The sequence below is a fragment of the Trachurus japonicus genome, chromosome 11 (genome assembly GCF_045865225.1).
Source record: "Trachurus japonicus isolate A0001 chromosome 11, Traja_1.0".
Lineage (NCBI taxonomy): Eukaryota > Metazoa > Chordata > Actinopteri > Carangiformes > Carangidae > Trachurus > Trachurus japonicus.
Window position 1 is genome coordinate 26,402,624 of NC_140917.1, and position 18,756 is coordinate 26,421,379.

The window sequence follows — 18,756 nt, forward strand, 5'->3', positions numbered from 1 at the left end:
CCTCTCTCTCCAGTCATGAGACATGAACTGAAGAGAGAATTTCTTCACCGCCTCACAGAGTCAAATGAGTGGAAACCCCATTATCAAGAAGCAACATTGTTTGCCTGAAAGACATGTCATCTGCATTATCATCATCTGAAAACTATAACGTGCCACAAGTGACAACGCGCTAATCTACGCCCCCCCTCACCCCCACCCACAGATGTAACTGATGTTCTGTGTGGACGAAGGGCAGCAGAACTGGGAAACACCGTGAAAACACAGTGAATATGGTCTGACTGCTTTTGAAAGCTTTGTATTGTAAAAGCCCGTCTGCTGTTCGAGCATGGGCAGGAAATCTGGTTTCAATTTGTTTAATGTCGTCTGAGATATGTGTGTCTTATTCTGGTAAACGTAGTGGGAGGCCTATAAGTAGAGGGAGCTGGGGGAAGAATTGGGAAAATACCTTTGATCAGGTAACAGTCTCACTCCTCTGCATGTCCCCAAAAGCAGAGGTTACTGGAAAGTCAAACAGACTGTCTCAGAAGATACTATTTAAAAAATAATAACAATAATATACGTATAATCACAATCATATATGATTCATTTGCTCAAATACAAAAGTTAGAAACAATCATTTCAATGAGTAAGACTTAAAAGAGAAAGCCTGAAGAGTCTGAAACTCAACCACCAGCTCAGACAAGACAAAAAAACATTTAAAACTAATAAACTTCATAACAAATATATATTGACTAATTCATGACTTGGGTAATGAAGTTACCCTGCTGTCTCCGGTAAATTAGGGCAACCCCTCAGTTTATTTTGGTTTCAGACCAGAAAAACACAACAACAAGTGCTAACATAAAAGTCTGGTGGCATTCCCCCCCGAGTTTTTCCAAATCCAATTTGACAGGCAAAGACATGCGCATGACATGCATGGGAGTGAAAACTAATGGGTTTCATGGGACCGTCCAGTCAGCCTGGTTTTACAATGGTTGCCAAAGTGTAGATGGTTGAAGAAAGAGAGACCACCATGGTCAGGTTCCTGCAGGTTGTCTTCCTGACCCAACCTCTGCTTCTCTGTCCATCCGGATGAAGGGACAAGTCTGTCTAAAGTCCCCTGCTAAAAGATCCTGCTTATGAACTGTTCACAAAGCTGCCAAAAATAACTTTTACTGAGGAACCGAGAGAGCTCCAACACTACAATAGGTGGGGTTGGCCTCATTCAAAGTTCATTATTTGTCTTTAATGTGACATGGTGCAATGCCAGAAGCAGATGATGGACTCTAGGTTTATAGACTTGCATCTAAATGTCACAAAATGATGAGCCAGTAAATTACTGTTAGACTAAAACATTGGACTGAGCCACCTGACTGAAGCTCCACTCTCCACACTCTGCCAGTTAGCAGCTATTTTTAGCCTTAGGATGTTTTCAATTTAATGTCCCTCCACTTTGATTTAGATGAGTCAGAGTCAGATGATGGAAGGCTTCCCTCTAACTTGCTTCAAATATGTATCATGGTCTCTGATCAAACCTGTCCAATGTTAATAAAGCATGTTTTACCGCTCCAGTACACAAAGGAATTTATGTAGCGCCGAAGACGCTTTGTTGTTATATTTCGTGTGATTATTTGCAGTAGATTTTGTATTTCGATTTCGGACAACTTAAAAAAAAAATGCTTCAGCAGAAATGGGACCTCAGACGGACAGACCGACAAAAGATCTCCTCTCCACTCTTTTCTAGTATGTCAGATTAACCCATCTGCCTGTCACTCATGGCAGCACAATGAGGCTGTAGCCAGACTGGGGTCATTAAAAAACCATCAACAAAGCAACAGACCCCTAGGGACTGCCAGGGGCGGCCTAATCTGGACCCCTGTACCAACCCAATGGGTGGTCTCCCCCCCACTCCCTCCGTCTCTCTCTCTCTCTTTAGGACGGGCGAAATATGTAGAAAAATGTGCAACATGGATGGTAGGTGAGTGATGTTGAGTTACACACAACCATGCATGTGCAAATGTACTCGCCCTCCGCAGGGTTTTTTTTATACGCACAGTACACGTTCACACCACATTTTTTTGTCAATGACTTATTAACAAGCCAACACGTTGCTTGGTGAGAACGCAAATTCATCACAAAAAGAGAAGTTCAACAATGCTGGTAAATCATCAGCAGAAAGTACAGGAGTGCAACTTTCAGTTAAAGACAATGGAAAGAAAGGGATGGGCAAGGGACTCTTTTCTGGTGACTTTATGCAAATGCTCTCTTCAGCCATCTTGTCATTCTAGAAGTGCTAAATGAATCACTTTGAAAGTGAGAGAGAAGTGTCTTGTTCGCTTAAGCAACAGCAGTTCTCCAAAGCCCATCTGTCTGCCAGTAACGGTGGCATTAGGTGACTAAATAAGTAACTGCTGGTCTGTTGGGCAAAGGGGAAGATCCTCTTAAACACTGTGTGTATTTGTGTACATGTGCACTGCAATACAGTGTAGATTATCTGCTTTTATTAGCAACAGGAAACACTGAATGGATGAATGGAGACTGTGTGTGTGTGTGTGTGTGTGTGTGTGTGTGTGTGTGTGTATGTGTGTTGGACTGATAGGGGGATTCCAGACACAGGAACATTCATCTGGAACCGAAGATCCCGTGCTCACGTTGCAGCGCTCCTCTGCTGTGCATGCATAACACGCACACACACATGCACACACATGCACGCAGACACACACACACACCTCCGTCTCATTTTGTGGCCCAATCTGTACAACCGAGGAAGGAAACAAGTGTGTGACTTTGTTGATTCACATGTGAAGTGCGTCTGTGTGCGAGTAGTTTCAGGGACTTGATATGTGTCACTGGTAACTAAAGGTGAATTCCCCCCCGCCTCACCCACACCCCCCTGCCCCCCCCCCCCTCCCCCCCTTGGCAATCTTCCCTCGACAAAAAGTGTCCCCATCTAGTCATAAGTGAAGTATAACAACTAGTCATCGACCAAACCTCCAATGAAACCACACTTGTATAGTGGATGTTGAGTAATGCTACATCAATTCATTGGTTAGGTATGACTTCCTCTGAGAGTCCGTCGGCTGGGTATTATCGGCACAATGATAAATTATAGATACTAACCAAGAATATACTTATCTTCATCATAAAAATTACCCTTGATACTGAGAAATTAGTGGTCGGGGCCTGGCCAATCACACGAGTCAAATCGAAAACAAACAAAAAAGAAAACACATCTTAGTGCCACAACTGACAACAATCTGTCCTGACATTTCTAACATAGATATTTATCAGCGCTTTCTTATAAGTGTTATCTGACAATAGTGATAATGACTTTATCAGAAACCACATCTTGACATCATCAATTCCAAAAATATAATTCATTCATTTACATTTTACTGTAATCTGTAGTTTGGCTCATCTTCCTGAGGCCTACAACTCATCTATTTTTAATATAATGACTGAAAATAGAGAAGATTACTATAATGTAGGTATCATTTATATAATTATACCCACAGTTATTTAATTATAATTATATAATACAAATACTAAAATTGTGTAGGCTGAATTAGTTTGTAATTTTAGTAACATGCCACTCTCAATTAAAAAAAAAATTGAGATGAAGTCTCATGGAACAAGATTTGTTGTTCCCTTGTTTAATTATAAATCTGAAAGCTGTAGCCAACCTGTGGGGTCACCTGGAATTCAAATGGGGTAACCTGAAATGTCTAGTAATTGATAAAAAAAATTACTGATAAAAATATTTTTTAAACTAATTATTTTTCTTTAAAAAAAATATGATTAAAACACTACATACAATCCTGAACAACTGTATTCTATACTTTCACTTTCTCAAATTTAAATCGAGTTCAAATAAAATGCAGCATAAAAAATATCTGAGCTCTCTGAAACATCTTGATTGACGGGGTCGCCAGAAATTTGTGATGTCAAAATGGGGTCACGAGCCAGATATGGTTGGGAACCACTGCAGTAGGCTTTCAAGGGTTTTATAACTGTTGGATTTAATGTAATCATGTTATTTCATGTCGCTAGTACCTGAGTTGCTGTATGAAGAGCTTTAACATGACTCCCAATGAGCCAGATATGCAAATATTTGAATAAATCATTTGCCATCATTAAAAATCAAATGCCTCAACGAAGCTTATGTAGTGAGACACATCCTATAGACAGTCTGTCACCTCCAGCTGACATGAAGGCACCTGTCTACTAGCCTGCTCATTTGTTGTTCAGTGATTAACAGAACGGAAATGTGAGCCAGTCAGTCTATGGCGACGCTGAGTGATATATACAAGTCTTTCATTTTCCTATTTGTATTCAAAGTAGCTGGGCAGATGCTGCACAGCTGGATGAGAGACCAAGTGCTGCTAAACTGGCTGAATATGCACTGCCAGGCCATCAGACCTGACCTGCCTGTTTATCCTGATGCCTCATCAGCTGATTAAGTGAGTAACATTCACCTTTTTCGCGCTGTGAATTGTATTAATATTGTATCATCCTGTCTCAAAGACATTTTAATCGAACGCAACTGGACCAGACCAGGACCAGGACCAGTCCCAGCCTGGTCAGAGCCTCTTGGATGAGAGGTGAAACGTCTTCCAAGACAAATAACCAAGTCCAGTTGGGTTCGATTTACATTTCCTTGAGATAACTATGACCTGGATGAATTAGAATATTCACAGGCTTATTGTAGCCTATCATCCTGCTTTTCAGGTAGCTCCAGACAGTAGATCAACCACTCCAAGTTAGTGCCAAGTCAATAACAACCGTCTCTTACACGTAACCTCCAAACTATTTACACATTTGTCAGTTATAACAAACAAACTGCGTGCAATATTAATCAAAAACAAGTTGACCTGAGAGGTTGGGCCTAGGCAGGTCGATCGGTGCATGTGTCTGTCTGAATGTGGAACAGATCACAAAATCCTCTCTTGGCAACTAAAGGCTTATATAAAAAAAAAAAAAAAGGTATGGAGCAACTGAGCTGGCTACCTTAATCTTAAAGGTCTCATCTCTCCTTATTCAAGCTCCTCCAAAGACTCCTTTCAGTCTCTCTCTATATTATCTGGTCATCAGAGCCCAGAGCCCAACAGTTGAACATCAAAGTGCCGACACCGGGAAGGGAGGGGTGTCTGTCTCTCCTCGTCTGTTCCATCCCTGTCTGCGACAACCACTGAGGGATTCCTGAGACAGGCCGCAGGGGCCCTTGGCTCTCACTTTACACAGAGAAACTCTATCATTTGGCCCAGCGCTGCAGAGCTACCCGCTGATGCCCTGTAAGTGCCCGCTACATCACATTAGACCCTTTTCATCTAACTCTCTGGAGACGGGAAGGGTAGTTCAAGGCCATGTGTTATTGTGCGTGCGTACATAAAGACGCCATGATGAGAATGATGCTGTCAGCATTGGTGTCTTAGTAGCACACACAATACACACTAGAGTACACTCTGCTACGTATGTTTGTTTAATTAAAAAATGTGTATGGTAGCATGTGTTTTTTTATGTTGTTTTCTGTGGAACTGCAGATGGATAGTGCAAGTACAAGACAAATTTCCCCACGGGGCCAATAAAGTATATTGAACTGAACTGAACTGAATTGAAAATTGAATTGGAAAAGTATCTCAATTTCTCCATTTTCTGTCGCCTATTGTAATAATAATAGAAAAAGATGTTGCTGCAAAATTACATTCCAGCAAAAGGTGTGCCAAAGTAGACAGGTGTAGACGAGCTCAACTGGTACCAGGTCCAGAACCTGTTGGACCATGTAAACCTATTAGATCATGTAATATCCCCCCTGTCCAAGTCTATTTGTGTCTACGACCCAGTTAAAACATCCTGCGACCCACTTTTGGTTGAACCTCTGTGAAATCCGCGGGGCTTGGAGCGTTCGCGAGTGTTTGTTTTGAGAACTCTGTTGCAAGAAACTATTGAATGAGTCCCACTGTGTTCAGATGTATGAACAACACAACTCACCACGGAGGTGAGCGCCATCTGGAAGCTGTAGATGCGGGCTAGGCCAAAGTCGGCTAGTTTGATCTGTCCTCCGCTGGTGACCAGGATGTTTTGGGGCTTGAGGTCACGGTGGACCACGCGGTGCGAGTGCAGGAAGTCCAGCCCCTGGAGCAGCTGGTACATCATATCCTGTATTACAACAAAGCGGAAGGAAGAGAGAGAAAGAGAGAGAAACAGGTGGACAAGGACACAAAATGATTACGGCGAAGGGAAAACAAGTATGAGCTAAGTATGAAGATATTAGGGTCATGGTTAAAGGTCACGTTGGGGTGACAATAATGAGTGTGAGACTGAGCAACTGGCACAGACACAGATATGCTGCTCTGAATGATTAAATCTGACCCGATGAATTACATTTCCGGCAAACAGCTCTGCCTTTTAGTTCCTTGCGAAATGTCAAAAGACAGATGGCCTTGTGACCTTGCACCTCCACAGCAACATTTGAATTTCAATTAATTCTTCTGTCAAAGCAACAAAAGGCCTGAATGAGACCTGCAGGGAAGAGTTCAGCAGGCTGGCTGAGACGTCGGGGCAGGGAGGGAGTTAACTAGACGAGGCCTGTGTCTTTTCTTGACTGTGGCAGATGTTTGATAACTGACACACATGCACACAAATGGCAGAGGCAGCGAGAGGCCCCGCTCTGGACAAGCATGGATCTCTGTTTTGCAGCAGCTGTCCTGCTCGAGTTAATTGGCGCTGGCTCGCTTTTTTATGCCCAAAAGTTGACCTCAGAAACGGCCATGGGCACTGCATCCATAACAAAACTAACAATAGTAAAGTGGTGCGAACAGGAACAAGTTATGTGGAAACCAGCTTAGACTTGTTCTTTTGAAACTGAAATTCTCAAACAGGTCCTGCACCTGTAAACAAATAACAAGTTATTACAAGGAATTGCGGCAAGGTGGCTTTGGCAGAGCTATGACTTTGATTGTTTGATCAAATAACAGCCAGGGCCTTTTTTTTTTCTTCATCTTTCATCTCCCTGCCTTTCCTCCCACCAGAAACTTCCTCCATCAGCTCTTGTTAACATTTCCATGTTTCCCACATTCTCTGTTATAAACTGTTGTGTTGTCTGTAACAACATCAGTCTGTCCGTCCTGGGTGAGGGATCCCTCCTCTGTTGCTCACCCTGAGGTTTCTCCAATTTTTCCCTGTTAAAATGGTTTTCTATGGAGTTTTTCCTCAGTGGATGTGAGGGTCTAAGGCAGTGGTTCCCAACTTTTTTTGACTCGTGACCCCATTATGACATCACAAATTTCTGGCAGTCATCAAGATATTATATTATCAAGATACTCTGCATTTTATTTAAACTCGATTTATATTTGCGAAAGTGAAAGTATAGAATACAGTTGTTTAAGATTGTGTGTGGTGTTTTTAATCATAACTTTAAAAAGAATAATAATCAGTATTTTTTTTTTTATCATTGACTAGACATTTCAGGCGACCCCACTTGAATTCCAGGCGTCCCCACGTGGGGTCCCGACCCCAAGGTTGAAAACCACTGGTCTAAGGGCAGAGGATGTTGTTATGATGCCATGTAAAGGCCTTTGAGACAAACTGTTTGTAAAAATGGGCTATACAAATAAAATTGCCTTTCCTTTTAATTTTAGATTAAGTCCTAATGACATAAAAATGATCTAAAAACTCTGACAGTCTCAACAGTCATTTAGCCAGTTTGAAAACCGACTGCGTTGAATTGAACAATGTTGGAGATGAAAGGGAAAATAGAGATGTTGGTGAAGCGAAAGACTGCGATGCTGGGTGTGTTGCACCCTAAACCATACACCCCCCTCCAAAATACACACACACTCTCTCCTATACACACACACATGCCCCCTACACACACCCCCAAAACCCTCCGCCAAGACCTCACAAGTGACATGGACCTGAGCCCGAAGCTCTATTCACTTGCCGACCAGCTGGTGAGTGAGTCAAAGGGGTCTGCACACTCAAGCAGAAAACATTAGCAAACGGCGCGGGGCTGGCTGCTGTGCTGGCCATAGCCCCCCCACACCACCACACACACACACACACACACAAACTAAATGTCCCCCTGGGGTTGTGTAAATGTAACATGTGCATCTACATTTGTGTGTGTGTGTGTGTGGAGCATGCACATGTGTGTGTGCCCTCTGACCAAGGGCAGCAGGATGCATAAACAGACCTTCCTTTCTACATCTCCATCCAGCCATGACCTAGTGAGTGGGGCAGCAGACAGACAGGGCCATAGGACAGAGGCAGGCAGTTGGTTATTTTGTGTGTGTGTGTGTGTGTGTGTGTGTGTGTGTGTGTGTGTGTGTGTGTGTGTGTGTTGAGGGTGGCTGACACAATAGCATGCCCCCCCTCTCCTCCATCAGTTCCTCTCTGCTTTAAATAGCCATTTCACCGTGCTTCCTTTCAGCAGCATTTCCTAGTAAACACTAATTATCTCAGAAGTGTGACTCTTGGACAAACACACAAACAATCTTGGCCCATTGGCCTGAATGACATCTTCTCTGCTATATCAATTACCCACACAGCTGTGAACCCAAAGACTGGTCTCACAGCTATTTTAAAAAACGGCATAACTGGCAGCGAGGCCCTGTGTGTGGAAAAAAACAAAGATTTTTGAATTAAAATAGTCAAGCGATGTCTCAAAAGTCTGAGACAACGTGACACAGAGTGATGCACCTCACAGTCTTAACACATAGCAGCCAAGAGACTCACATGTGTTACTCAACAACACACAACTGTCCTCAACTGGCGACACTTCAACCAGAAAAACCCCCACAAACAACAACTTGGCCAGGAGGACACAAAAATCACAAAAAGGCAAAAGATCTGACCCTGAAAAAAAAGGAGGACCAGGAAAAAAAAACAAAAAACTGGTCAGCCTTCTGCAAGATGCAGTCAAAACATGGCTTTCTGAGTGCACCTCCCTTTCTGATGCAAATGTACCAGAGGCAGCCATATTGTTTATTGTAGCTAGGCACAATATGGGACATCTGCCGGTTAGCGTTAGTGTAATTCCCTCCCCATGCTTCATTAACCTCCCCCTTTATGGGCCCACAGAATGGAGATGTAGCTTGGACGATGGCGACAGAGAAGGGGTGGGCGACACCCCAGCGCTGGCCCGGCTGAGGAGCGCCGAGGCTGGGGCAGCGCGGCCGCTTCATGTCCTTCCAGCTCATTTGATTCCTGGAGGAGGGCCTCTTTCATCAATGACCATGTGGTGGGTCTTGAGTCTGAGTAAGGCTGAGTGGGTGGTGGAGGGGTGGAGGGGTGGAGGGGGGGGCTGAAGTGGAGAGGCTGCACCAGGCTGGGGGGGTAGATAGGTTTTTGAGGGAAAAAGTTCTGCCTGTTCCTGCTGGTTGTGGGTCTTTGGCTGAGGGTGAATGTTTCACAGCGGTTTCAGCACATAATCAGATGGGGAGGAGGACTGTTGGATCCATAATCTGGGGGTCATCTGGTATACCCAATGGCAGATGAAGTTATGAGGAGGGAGGAGGGAGGAGGAGGAGGGGGAGGGGGGGTGTATTGGGGGTTACTGTGCATTATCCACTGTCCTAGAAATAACAGGAGATGCTGCCTGGGTCATCTTGTCACTCCTTCATTGTCCCTTTGTCCTCTCCAGGCTCCTGCTGTATGGATGTTAGGAGAATGCAAAGGAAGGAGGTTCGCCTTAAAGGGTCAGGATGCTTCAAACAAAACTCCTTGACTGGATTGTTGGACGGCGAAACCTCCACAACCCCAAACCTTTCCAGAACTAGGGAGGGAGGGAGGGAGGAGGGAGGTGGGAGTATGACCGTAGTTTTTTATACATTCAAAGGCTTCTTAGTCTGAACTCCTGTATAAGGTCTTTTTCCCCTTCATCACACTGCAAACTAAATTTGCCCTTTGAAGACAGACCACTGTCCAAAAGTGCAGCGTTACACCCCCCCCCCCCCCCCCCCATTTCAGTGAATATTGTGTCCCACCACTTTCTATGATGGCAGACTGTTCACTGGGCCCTTCAGTGTGGTCATTTGGAACAGCTGTAAACACTTTTGCCAACAGATGTGGTCGTACGACACAACATATGAACCAGTTCATTACACCGCCACAAAAAGGGACTCAACCCAAGATCTCATGTTCAAACACGGTGTCTATCAGTGACTTCCTTTCTTCCATTTAGCCATTTGTTACCATTAAACCATTCTCTAAATAGAGATCTGGAAACACCGAACCAGCCATTCAAACTAAATGCTAAACAAGCAACTGATTAATATATCAATCAACTTATTAACGAGTTTCAATTGCGTGAGTCCTAAACAATGAAACGGTTGGAACAACTGGGGCTGTAACTCATAACACATTTCCATATCAGTTACTTATCAACTGCTTTTCTCTCCGACAAATACAAATAAACAGTTTGGCGCATGTGTATGAGTATGTAACAGTCAAAAAGACAGAAAGAGAGCTCACATTGCACCGATTTTAAAGTCCTTGCATTGGCTACCTGTGTGCTTCAGGGTCGATTTTAAGATTCTTTTATTGGTTTTTAAAGCTCTTAATGGTCTTAGTCCTTCTTATCTGTCAGATTTGCTTTTAACTTATGAGCCATCCAGAACTCTCAGGTCTTCAGAGGCCTTTTATTAATACCTAAAGTCAGAACCAAAACTCACGGTGACGCAGCCTTTTGTTATTACGACCTGAGAGCAGCTGCAAATGTGGACATTTTTAAGAGCAAACTTATGACACACCTTTTAAGCTTGGCTTTTGATTAGATTTTACTTGTTTTATTAGTTTTCCCTCATCGATTTTTACTGTTTATTTATTTATTTATTTTTAGTCTTTTTAGTCTTAGCCTATTTCTTGTATAATTTTTGTTATTTTTATCATGTCCCTGCACTTATGCTAACTTTTTGTTCATTTTATTTGGTTTTATCCAGTCCCTGGTGTTTCCTCACAGCAAATTGTTGAGAGTAAGACAGTGCTTCAGTTGCCTTCTTAACACAATGTGTGTGTGTAGTTGTGAGACTTTGGGTTTTATTTTTGCTATTTTTTGTCTGCTTTTATGGTGTAAAGCACTTTGTGCTACATATCATTTGTATGAAAAGTGCTATATAAATAAAGTCTGATTGATTGATTGATTGATTGATTGATTGAAAGCAAATGGTGAATAATAGCATACCTACAGTCAGGGGTTGTCATGACATACCCTCAGAAACTACAGTACAGAATAATGTACAGGCTTCAGCCTCAGGTGTGATCTACCTGACTCGTCTACGCTTGCAGAGCATCCCACCAACATTATGGCCTGACACAAAACTTTAAAGCATAAACCCAGCCCTGGGGTGAAAAACAACAGTTACTCTAGCTTCCTCAACTTCTTAGTTTCAAATATGACACGTGAAACTTTTGAGGCCCCACTGTCCAAAAATAGAGATACAGCCCTTCAGTACAGTCATTGATGTATCTACAGACCTTGGGCTGAAATAGGATAGAGATCTTTTTAAAAAGGGGGATTTGTGTGGGAAAAATTAAAATAAAAGAAGACAGGTTACAGAGGAAAAGGAATCTGCAACACATCCACTTCCGACCTCCAGGCAAAGTGTAAGTGGATACTTGGTGGATTTATTTAATGAAACGGAGAAACGTGAAGCAGTGGTGAGGGTGAATGTGTTGTTGTGTAAATAGAATAGCTGACACAGGAGTGATGAATTGCTGCCTTCAAACTGAACATACTTGGTTTTCAAACACAAAGGGAAGGTATTTAAATCTAGCCCCTCTTCCTTACACACACACACACTTTTTCACTCCATCTGTAAAACATTGTAAATCTGGAGAGAGAGGGTGAAGTGAAATAGAGAAGGCATGGAGTCTCTAATTTGGAGCCCATCTGCCACATGTGCTGCCTTTCAAAACGCCCTGGTACCTCTGATGTTGGTCCTCCATGTCTCCGGCCAAGAAAGCCCACTGGCTACCATACAGACATGGCTGTGGTCATGCACTGTTCATACCTCAGAGGACTGGCAATTAGCTTCCTTCATATGTCATTTAGAAACTAGATTTGGTTACATCTTTGGAAATATTAATCATGTATTAATCACAGACGTTTTCACAGTGATGCAAACAAATGTCCCGTTAGCATTTAAAAGCATTAAGTCTTACTATGTAGTGGTATAAATCAATAGCAATGCTCACCTTGATGGTCTCGGGTGGAACTCCTGGGTCGGGGGCCTTCTCCAGGTAGGTGGTCAGGTCCTGATCCACATGCTCAAAGACCAGAGTGAGTTTGGTTTCTCTGTCAGTTCGAGAGACCGTGCACACATCAAACAATCTGCAACAAGAGGAAAAGGCGAGGAAGATCAATAAAGCTGATTGTATGAGCTCAACATGCTGCAACAAAGACAAGCTCTTCTCTTCATTGGTGATAGAACATGATTATTGAAATAGACATGAATTTAAATTTGAATTCATTCATCCAACAATCCTTTTATACTGGAATTATTTATAATGAAACTGTTCAGACTATTTTGTGCAGTGTTATAATCTGTGTATCTAGGAACTAACTAATGATTAATCGTGACAAACACAGCAAAGAGCAATGGTAAATGTTACTCATTAAACTTGACATTCCAAATGTCTTCTTCAGTAAAGGATCTTAGATGTTGATGCATCAAACACACAACAGTCAAAGTACCTTAGGCTAAAAACCAGAGTCAACATGGAGCAGAGGGCAGACACTTAAAGATCAATACAATCTACTGCAGGTTGTACTGATTTCAGTCTTTTCACATGTTCATAGAAGAACCCCTAGTTCTCGAATCTTAGCTTTTGAAGATTCAAGACCATCAACCTCCGTACCCCAGTGCTTATGGTGGCTTCACTAGGCAACAAACTATGGCCAAGAATCCAGATTATGTCGGCAGAACTGCCAAGGCAGGCTTTGGTGAAAAGCTGGAAAGAAAAAAAAAAAAACCTATCCAGTATGTCCTCTTCAAAGAGCTGGGGACCAGAAGCAGCATTCCTCAACCAGCTCTATGACAACTCCTGATGCTCTTTGGGAAGTGGAGTGGAGCAAAGGCAGCATTTTCATCAGGATAACAGGGGCTCCTTGGTGGATCTTCATCAGACACATGCTGTGCTGTCAGTTACTATAAATCACATTAACTGTCTTTAAGTGCATGTGACATGGTAAATGTTTTGTGTCACTTAAAGTCTATGAAATATACACGGTCTAGTTCCTTGTTCTCAAATCTCCTTTCTAGTGTGTAAACCCAAAATGGGTTTTCCCACCAAGGGTAGGCCTACTACTAGAAGTCCTAGTACATTTACAACCGTCCACACAAAGACTGATGGAATTATTAATGAAATGATGACACCAAGAAGCCTATTCCATCATTATTGCTGAAAATGTGACTTCATGATGGTTCTACTCAATGCCACAGCAATGCTTTCAATGCATGTGCTGCTATAATTCAAACTAGCTAATCGACAGAGGCTGTTTAAAATTGAAGCATGGAAAGAAATGACTAAATCTCTCCAGAAACTCTTTCACTCCTGTCCAACAAGGCATCATGTGTCCATGCCAACACCCTTGTAATCAGCGGACTTGGAAATGCTGGAGTCAGAATGGTGAGTGAGAGGCGATTCGTTCAAGGTATTAGTACTGTGCATGATGTCACAGAATAGACGGCGTCCTCCTCTTGAAGCGCTGGGGTTAAACGCCCCTCACTGCTCGATTGTTGGGCTACAATGGGGGCTCTCAGCAGACACTGAACATATGGAATGAATAATGGGCCTCATTACAAACATCCAGGGGTTGCCTGGAGTCACACAGAAGGCCCACAATGCACTCTTCCTGGCCTGAGCCGCTTGGCAATGCTGCATGGCTAAACTGGAGGATAGTGCGGTTCCTCTGATGGTTCAGTGCGCTTGACAGTTTGCACTCTTGCACCGATTTATTGAAACGAATGCTACTGCATATTTTGTAGTCATATGCTTTCACAGTGCTGCACCAACTCCATTTAACAACCAAAATAAAACTGACCAGCAACGACAACTTTAATGCTCACTGATGTGTTTGTCTACCAGTGAGAACAAACCCCATTGTGATTCCTTTAAGAGAAAACCAGAACCATTATCCTCCATTATTCATTTATACACTGGGGAATTATTGTTAGAGGCACAAGGGCACCAGCCATGCTTCTGAAACATCCATTTAGAACTTCCCCTTCAATCCCAAAGCACTCAATATTCCATAATAAAACAAGTACCAAGGTCAGACCTTGACGAGTGCCAACATATGACGCAGTGGCAGTATCTGCCTACTGACCTCTGAGTGAACAATTCATTACAAAAATGGCCTCTGTACAGGGAGGAGAGAGGGGAACTACAAGAACTGGGCTGTGTGCAACTTGTCCGTCAAATTATGATATTCAGTAAATCCAGGCTGACTTTCCTTGACTGGTGCAAGGAGAATGTTAATGTTTTGCTCATTAGCACTTTGACAGTATAAACTGGGATTGGTGAGTACACACTCAACACCAACTGAAGACCTGAAGAGGATTGTCAGTGGGTTTCACTGATCAACAATCAATTATTGACAAGTTAATTGGCCGGAACTTTTAAAACGTGAATATTTTCAATTTGATGACTTTGGGAGATCATATTGCCCACAAAGTGTCAATCAAGAACATCCTTGATTATAATTCCTAAAACCATTCATCAGATACTAAATACACTAGATAATATGATCTATAAAGATCTCTCAGAAAGGTGAAGGCCAACCCATTAGACAGGCCAACCTGCATGCTGATGTATGGTCGTCAACACTCATCTGCCCTGTCGGTGTGCTCTTGAGCAAGATGCTAACAAACCAAAGCAGTATATGGTTAGAACTAATATTATTTATAACACAGGTTATCATGATAAAATCTTTAAGCATTAATGCAGTAAAACCCTTTTCAGAATAAGGTGGGGTGGGGTTATAAACAGTCTATTTGGAGGGATCTCATGTCAGGCAGATCCTTTTTTTAAAACGAGATGTACATGAAATGGTTCAGTGCATTTGGTTCTGACCAATGATCACAAGTAAAAGGCGGGGTTACAAACTAGACAGGAAATCAACTAAACAGACAAGAGTGACAATGTTGGGATTAGTGATGTGACAGGTGTGTACCTAGGGTATACCAACAGTGGCAGCCACCAGCTAATTGTTGTGCAACTATAGGCTACCATTTTCATATTGTCAGCAGAAAACAGTCAAAGTCAGGGACTTGTGCTGCAAAAAAAAAAAATGTGGACAAGTATGATTGCAGGCTTACCCTTAAAGGTCATATGAGGCAGCACTGCTGCCACCAGAGACCATCAAAAAGGAAGTGGAATGTCTCATACACAAAAAATCTCTCACACACATTCACATGGGCTACAGAGAGAGAGAGAGAGACAGACAGACAGACACACACACACACACAGGGCTTCCCACTTCTCCCCCTCTCTTACCTGACAACATTGGGGTGCTCAAAAGCCTCAAGCTGCCTCAGTACTGCCACCTCCCGGATGGTAGAGAGAGGCATCCCTTCTTCCTCCGTCTGGACTCGAACTCTTTTTAGGGCTACAAAGCGTCCCCCGTTCTTCAAATCTCTCGCCTTGTACACTTTCCCATAAGCACCTTCTCCAATCTCGGCCACGGGCTCATATTGAGTACCAATACTTTCTTTGTCCATGTCTGCAGTTTTTTTTTCTCGGGTCTCTTGTTGAAAATATTACGGGGAATCCCGGCGAGGGTGGCGAGCCAGAGAGTTTCTCACAAAGGCATATTCACAGAAAAAAGTTGGCACATGCAATGCCTAGATGACAGGGAGACACAGATGGAGGAAGACACCATCTTTGTCAGATATGGTCAAATTGTTCTCCAGGTAGGCAATAACAGGGCTGTCATGTTTTATTCCGACTACAAGAGCAGCGTTGCGTCCCAACGTCCACTCCTCCTCCTATTACGCACAGCAACTCATGTCCTCCTACTTCTAACAAAGTAATGTAAAAAAAAAATAATTCAAATTACATGGCCCATTTTAAGATAGTTTTGCATTAAACAAGCTGTCTCGCGCATTCAAAATATCAGTCCGCGTGCAATGTTGCTGGAGTTGTGTTTATGTGGGCTGTCTTTAATTCTGTTTAAAGTATATTAAACAGGACAATTTTAAAGAGAACACGCAAAAAGAGAGCACAAACATCACCCACCAAGTGCTTTTAAGATAATAAAATGGCCATAAAACTGCTCAACCTGTGATGTTTTGATCAAAGTTTATGTTTGAAGCGACCAAAACTTGGCGAGCACGTGGCTGTCTTGCATTGTCTGAACTTCCTACAGCAACAGTCCATTTAAAACCCTGGAAAACTCTGCTTTAAGGCTCAAATCATTATATATATATGTATAAAACAATTCAGGAGATGAGTTTTAGGGGTGTTTTCACAAGCTTACGCGGCTTCCTCTAATTCAGGTTTTTCTAGCCTAATTTAATTGTGCATGGAGTTAAATAGACAAATGAAAACAAAATGCCAGCAAATCAGGGAATTGCACATTTCGGCTTTAAAAAAAATATATATATCGTTGGGTTGTAAAAGCAACATTTCCAGCCTGATAAAGACATTATTTTGGTATCAAATAATTCTGCACAAATACTTCCACTTTTTTGTGTTTACCTCTTTTTATGTTGTCAGTAAAAATGTCGTAACGTCGGCATGTCCGATAAAATGCTGAGGAGGCATTCAGGTCTCGGGGTAAGATGTCCTGCATCAAACGCATCCCTGTCCACTATCCTCCATGCGGGGGCCACACAGGTAGTTGGACGGTGCAGGCTCTAACCCCCCATCCCTCAGACTGCACCAGCAGAGCCACTCAAACAAGGGGGGGAGGAGAAGGAGGAGGAGGAGGAGGAGGAGGAGGCGGTGGTGGAGGGCTGTACGAAAATTCAACACGCACACTCTCACTGCAACTTTGAGGGGAAGGGGGTGTAGGATGGGGGGTGGGCGGCTGGGTGGGGAGGGAGGGGGGTCATAGGACAAAGGCAAACGCGTGATATAGCCCTCCAAAACCACGCTCTTCTTTGGATTTTCTCCTTTCTTTCTTCTTTTTTTTCTCCTCCATATATCCCCGGATAGGCCTATGCAGCAGCCCCGCTCGCCTGTGTGAGCTCCGTCTCTGCCTGGCTTTCCCACGCCGGCTGAATGTGGCCTGACCCCCTTCAGAGAGGTTTGACACGGAGCGGGGACATTTCCGCATTCCTCCCCGACTACAAAGGCTCACCGCCTCCTTTTTGCTCTCCCTCGGCCTCCTCGGTGCTTTACCATTCATAGTCCTCTCCGCGGGTTTTGTCTCCTGTGTCAAAACCGGGAGCACCGCGGGGATCGGGGAGGGGAAGAGGGGAGGTTTATTGGATGGACGGCCACACTATCTATCTCCCTCCGACCATTGAGGAACTCTTGCGGCAACAAAGTGCCAGCGGGGATGCGAAGTGACAAGCTCGCCCTAGATGGTCCTGAGGGGTCAGGTTCAAGGCCCGGTGGCTTGATCTGTGGCAGGAGGACTCCTCTGCTCGGGTGGTCGTTTGCAAAAAGCTCCATACCTCACAACAGGCATGATGGCCATGTGGGCTACTAGGAGGCAATTTTTTTATTATTATTTTGAAAATATGGAAACTTCTGCAAAGCATCATCTTCACCTTTATTTCCCACCAAAAGGTTGAAAATTACAAATTTCTTGAAGACAGCTAATAATAATAATAACTATAATAATGATAATAACTATAATAATTTTTATTATTTATTCCAAAGAAATTTGAATATTTTAAATTCATAAAATTCCTACCTTATCTTATATACAATTATACAAACTTAAGTTATTTCTTTATTGTCAATAACTACAATATTAAAAGCATTTTGTTAGTTCAACCTGAAACTTCAGATCCTTTAGCCTACAAAAATAATTTTTTAAAGCACTTTAGTTTCATATTTTCATGTGTTTAATTTAACGTAGCCTATTATTTAATTGTTTTAAATTCCTACTCTTGCACATTATGAGGTGTAAATATTTAAAACAATTTATTTTATGCGAAAAGTCCTTCAAACTCTGACATAAAGTTTCTATTTTTTTTCCCCCTGCCAGACACGGTTTAGACATGACAAGACTTGATGTTAGATTATCCCAATGAATAGCCAATTACAGGCGTGTAACCAAGCTCCATTATCATAACTTCATTGGAAAAGAGGGTATTAGAAATGCACAGAAGATCAGAGGAAGGGCATTCCCCCGGTGCCACAGTTTACAAGAAAACCTGTTTTGCATGCTGCTTGTAGAATCCACTCATTTCCATTGAAAGGGTAAAACTATGGGGGATAATGACATGGAAGTATGTATGGCAATCTACCCTGCCCAACTTTACAGGCAACCTCAAATTTAAACAATTTGCATCACAAAACACACAATGCAGACAATATGCCCAAAACCAATTACTGTAAATGCGGGTATTTACATTTCTTCATCATCATTGTTCATGTGAAATCAGCTCTGAGAGCCATTGCCCAGATTAGCATACTTCTACTATCAGGCTGGAGAACAAACCAATTAGATCGGTTGTGTGCAGGATAGAGATGAGAAAGAGATACACACACCTCAAACATTCACACAATCCACAACACACATTCTGAAACATTGTGGCTATAACAAAACAAAAATACCCTGTTCAACAATCATTGATCAGTCATCATCTGACACACAGGTTG

General features: G+C 42.7%; 1 protein-coding gene across 2 annotated transcripts in view; it reads right to left on the reverse strand.

Annotated features, from left to right (window-relative positions):
• cdk6 (cyclin dependent kinase 6) overlaps positions 1-17,211 on the reverse strand; it is a 38,650-nt gene extending 21,439 nt beyond the window's left edge. Inside the window, exons 1-4 of one of the 2 annotated variants that reach the window (XM_085792045.1) lie at positions 16,678-17,211; positions 15,475-15,821; positions 12,172-12,307; positions 5,968-6,135 (exon numbers count right to left, since the gene is read on the reverse strand). In XM_085792045.1, coding sequence (XP_085648171.1) covers positions 5,968-6,135; positions 12,172-12,307; positions 15,475-15,698 — 528 coding nt within the window. In that variant the 5' untranslated portion in view covers positions 15,699-15,821; positions 16,678-17,211. Of the gene's footprint in view, positions 1-5,967; positions 6,136-12,171; positions 12,308-15,474; positions 16,028-16,677 lie in introns of those variants that run through there. The other variant, XM_085792046.1, reaches the window with a different exon arrangement.
• Between the last annotated feature and the right edge of the window lie 1,545 nt (positions 17,212-18,756).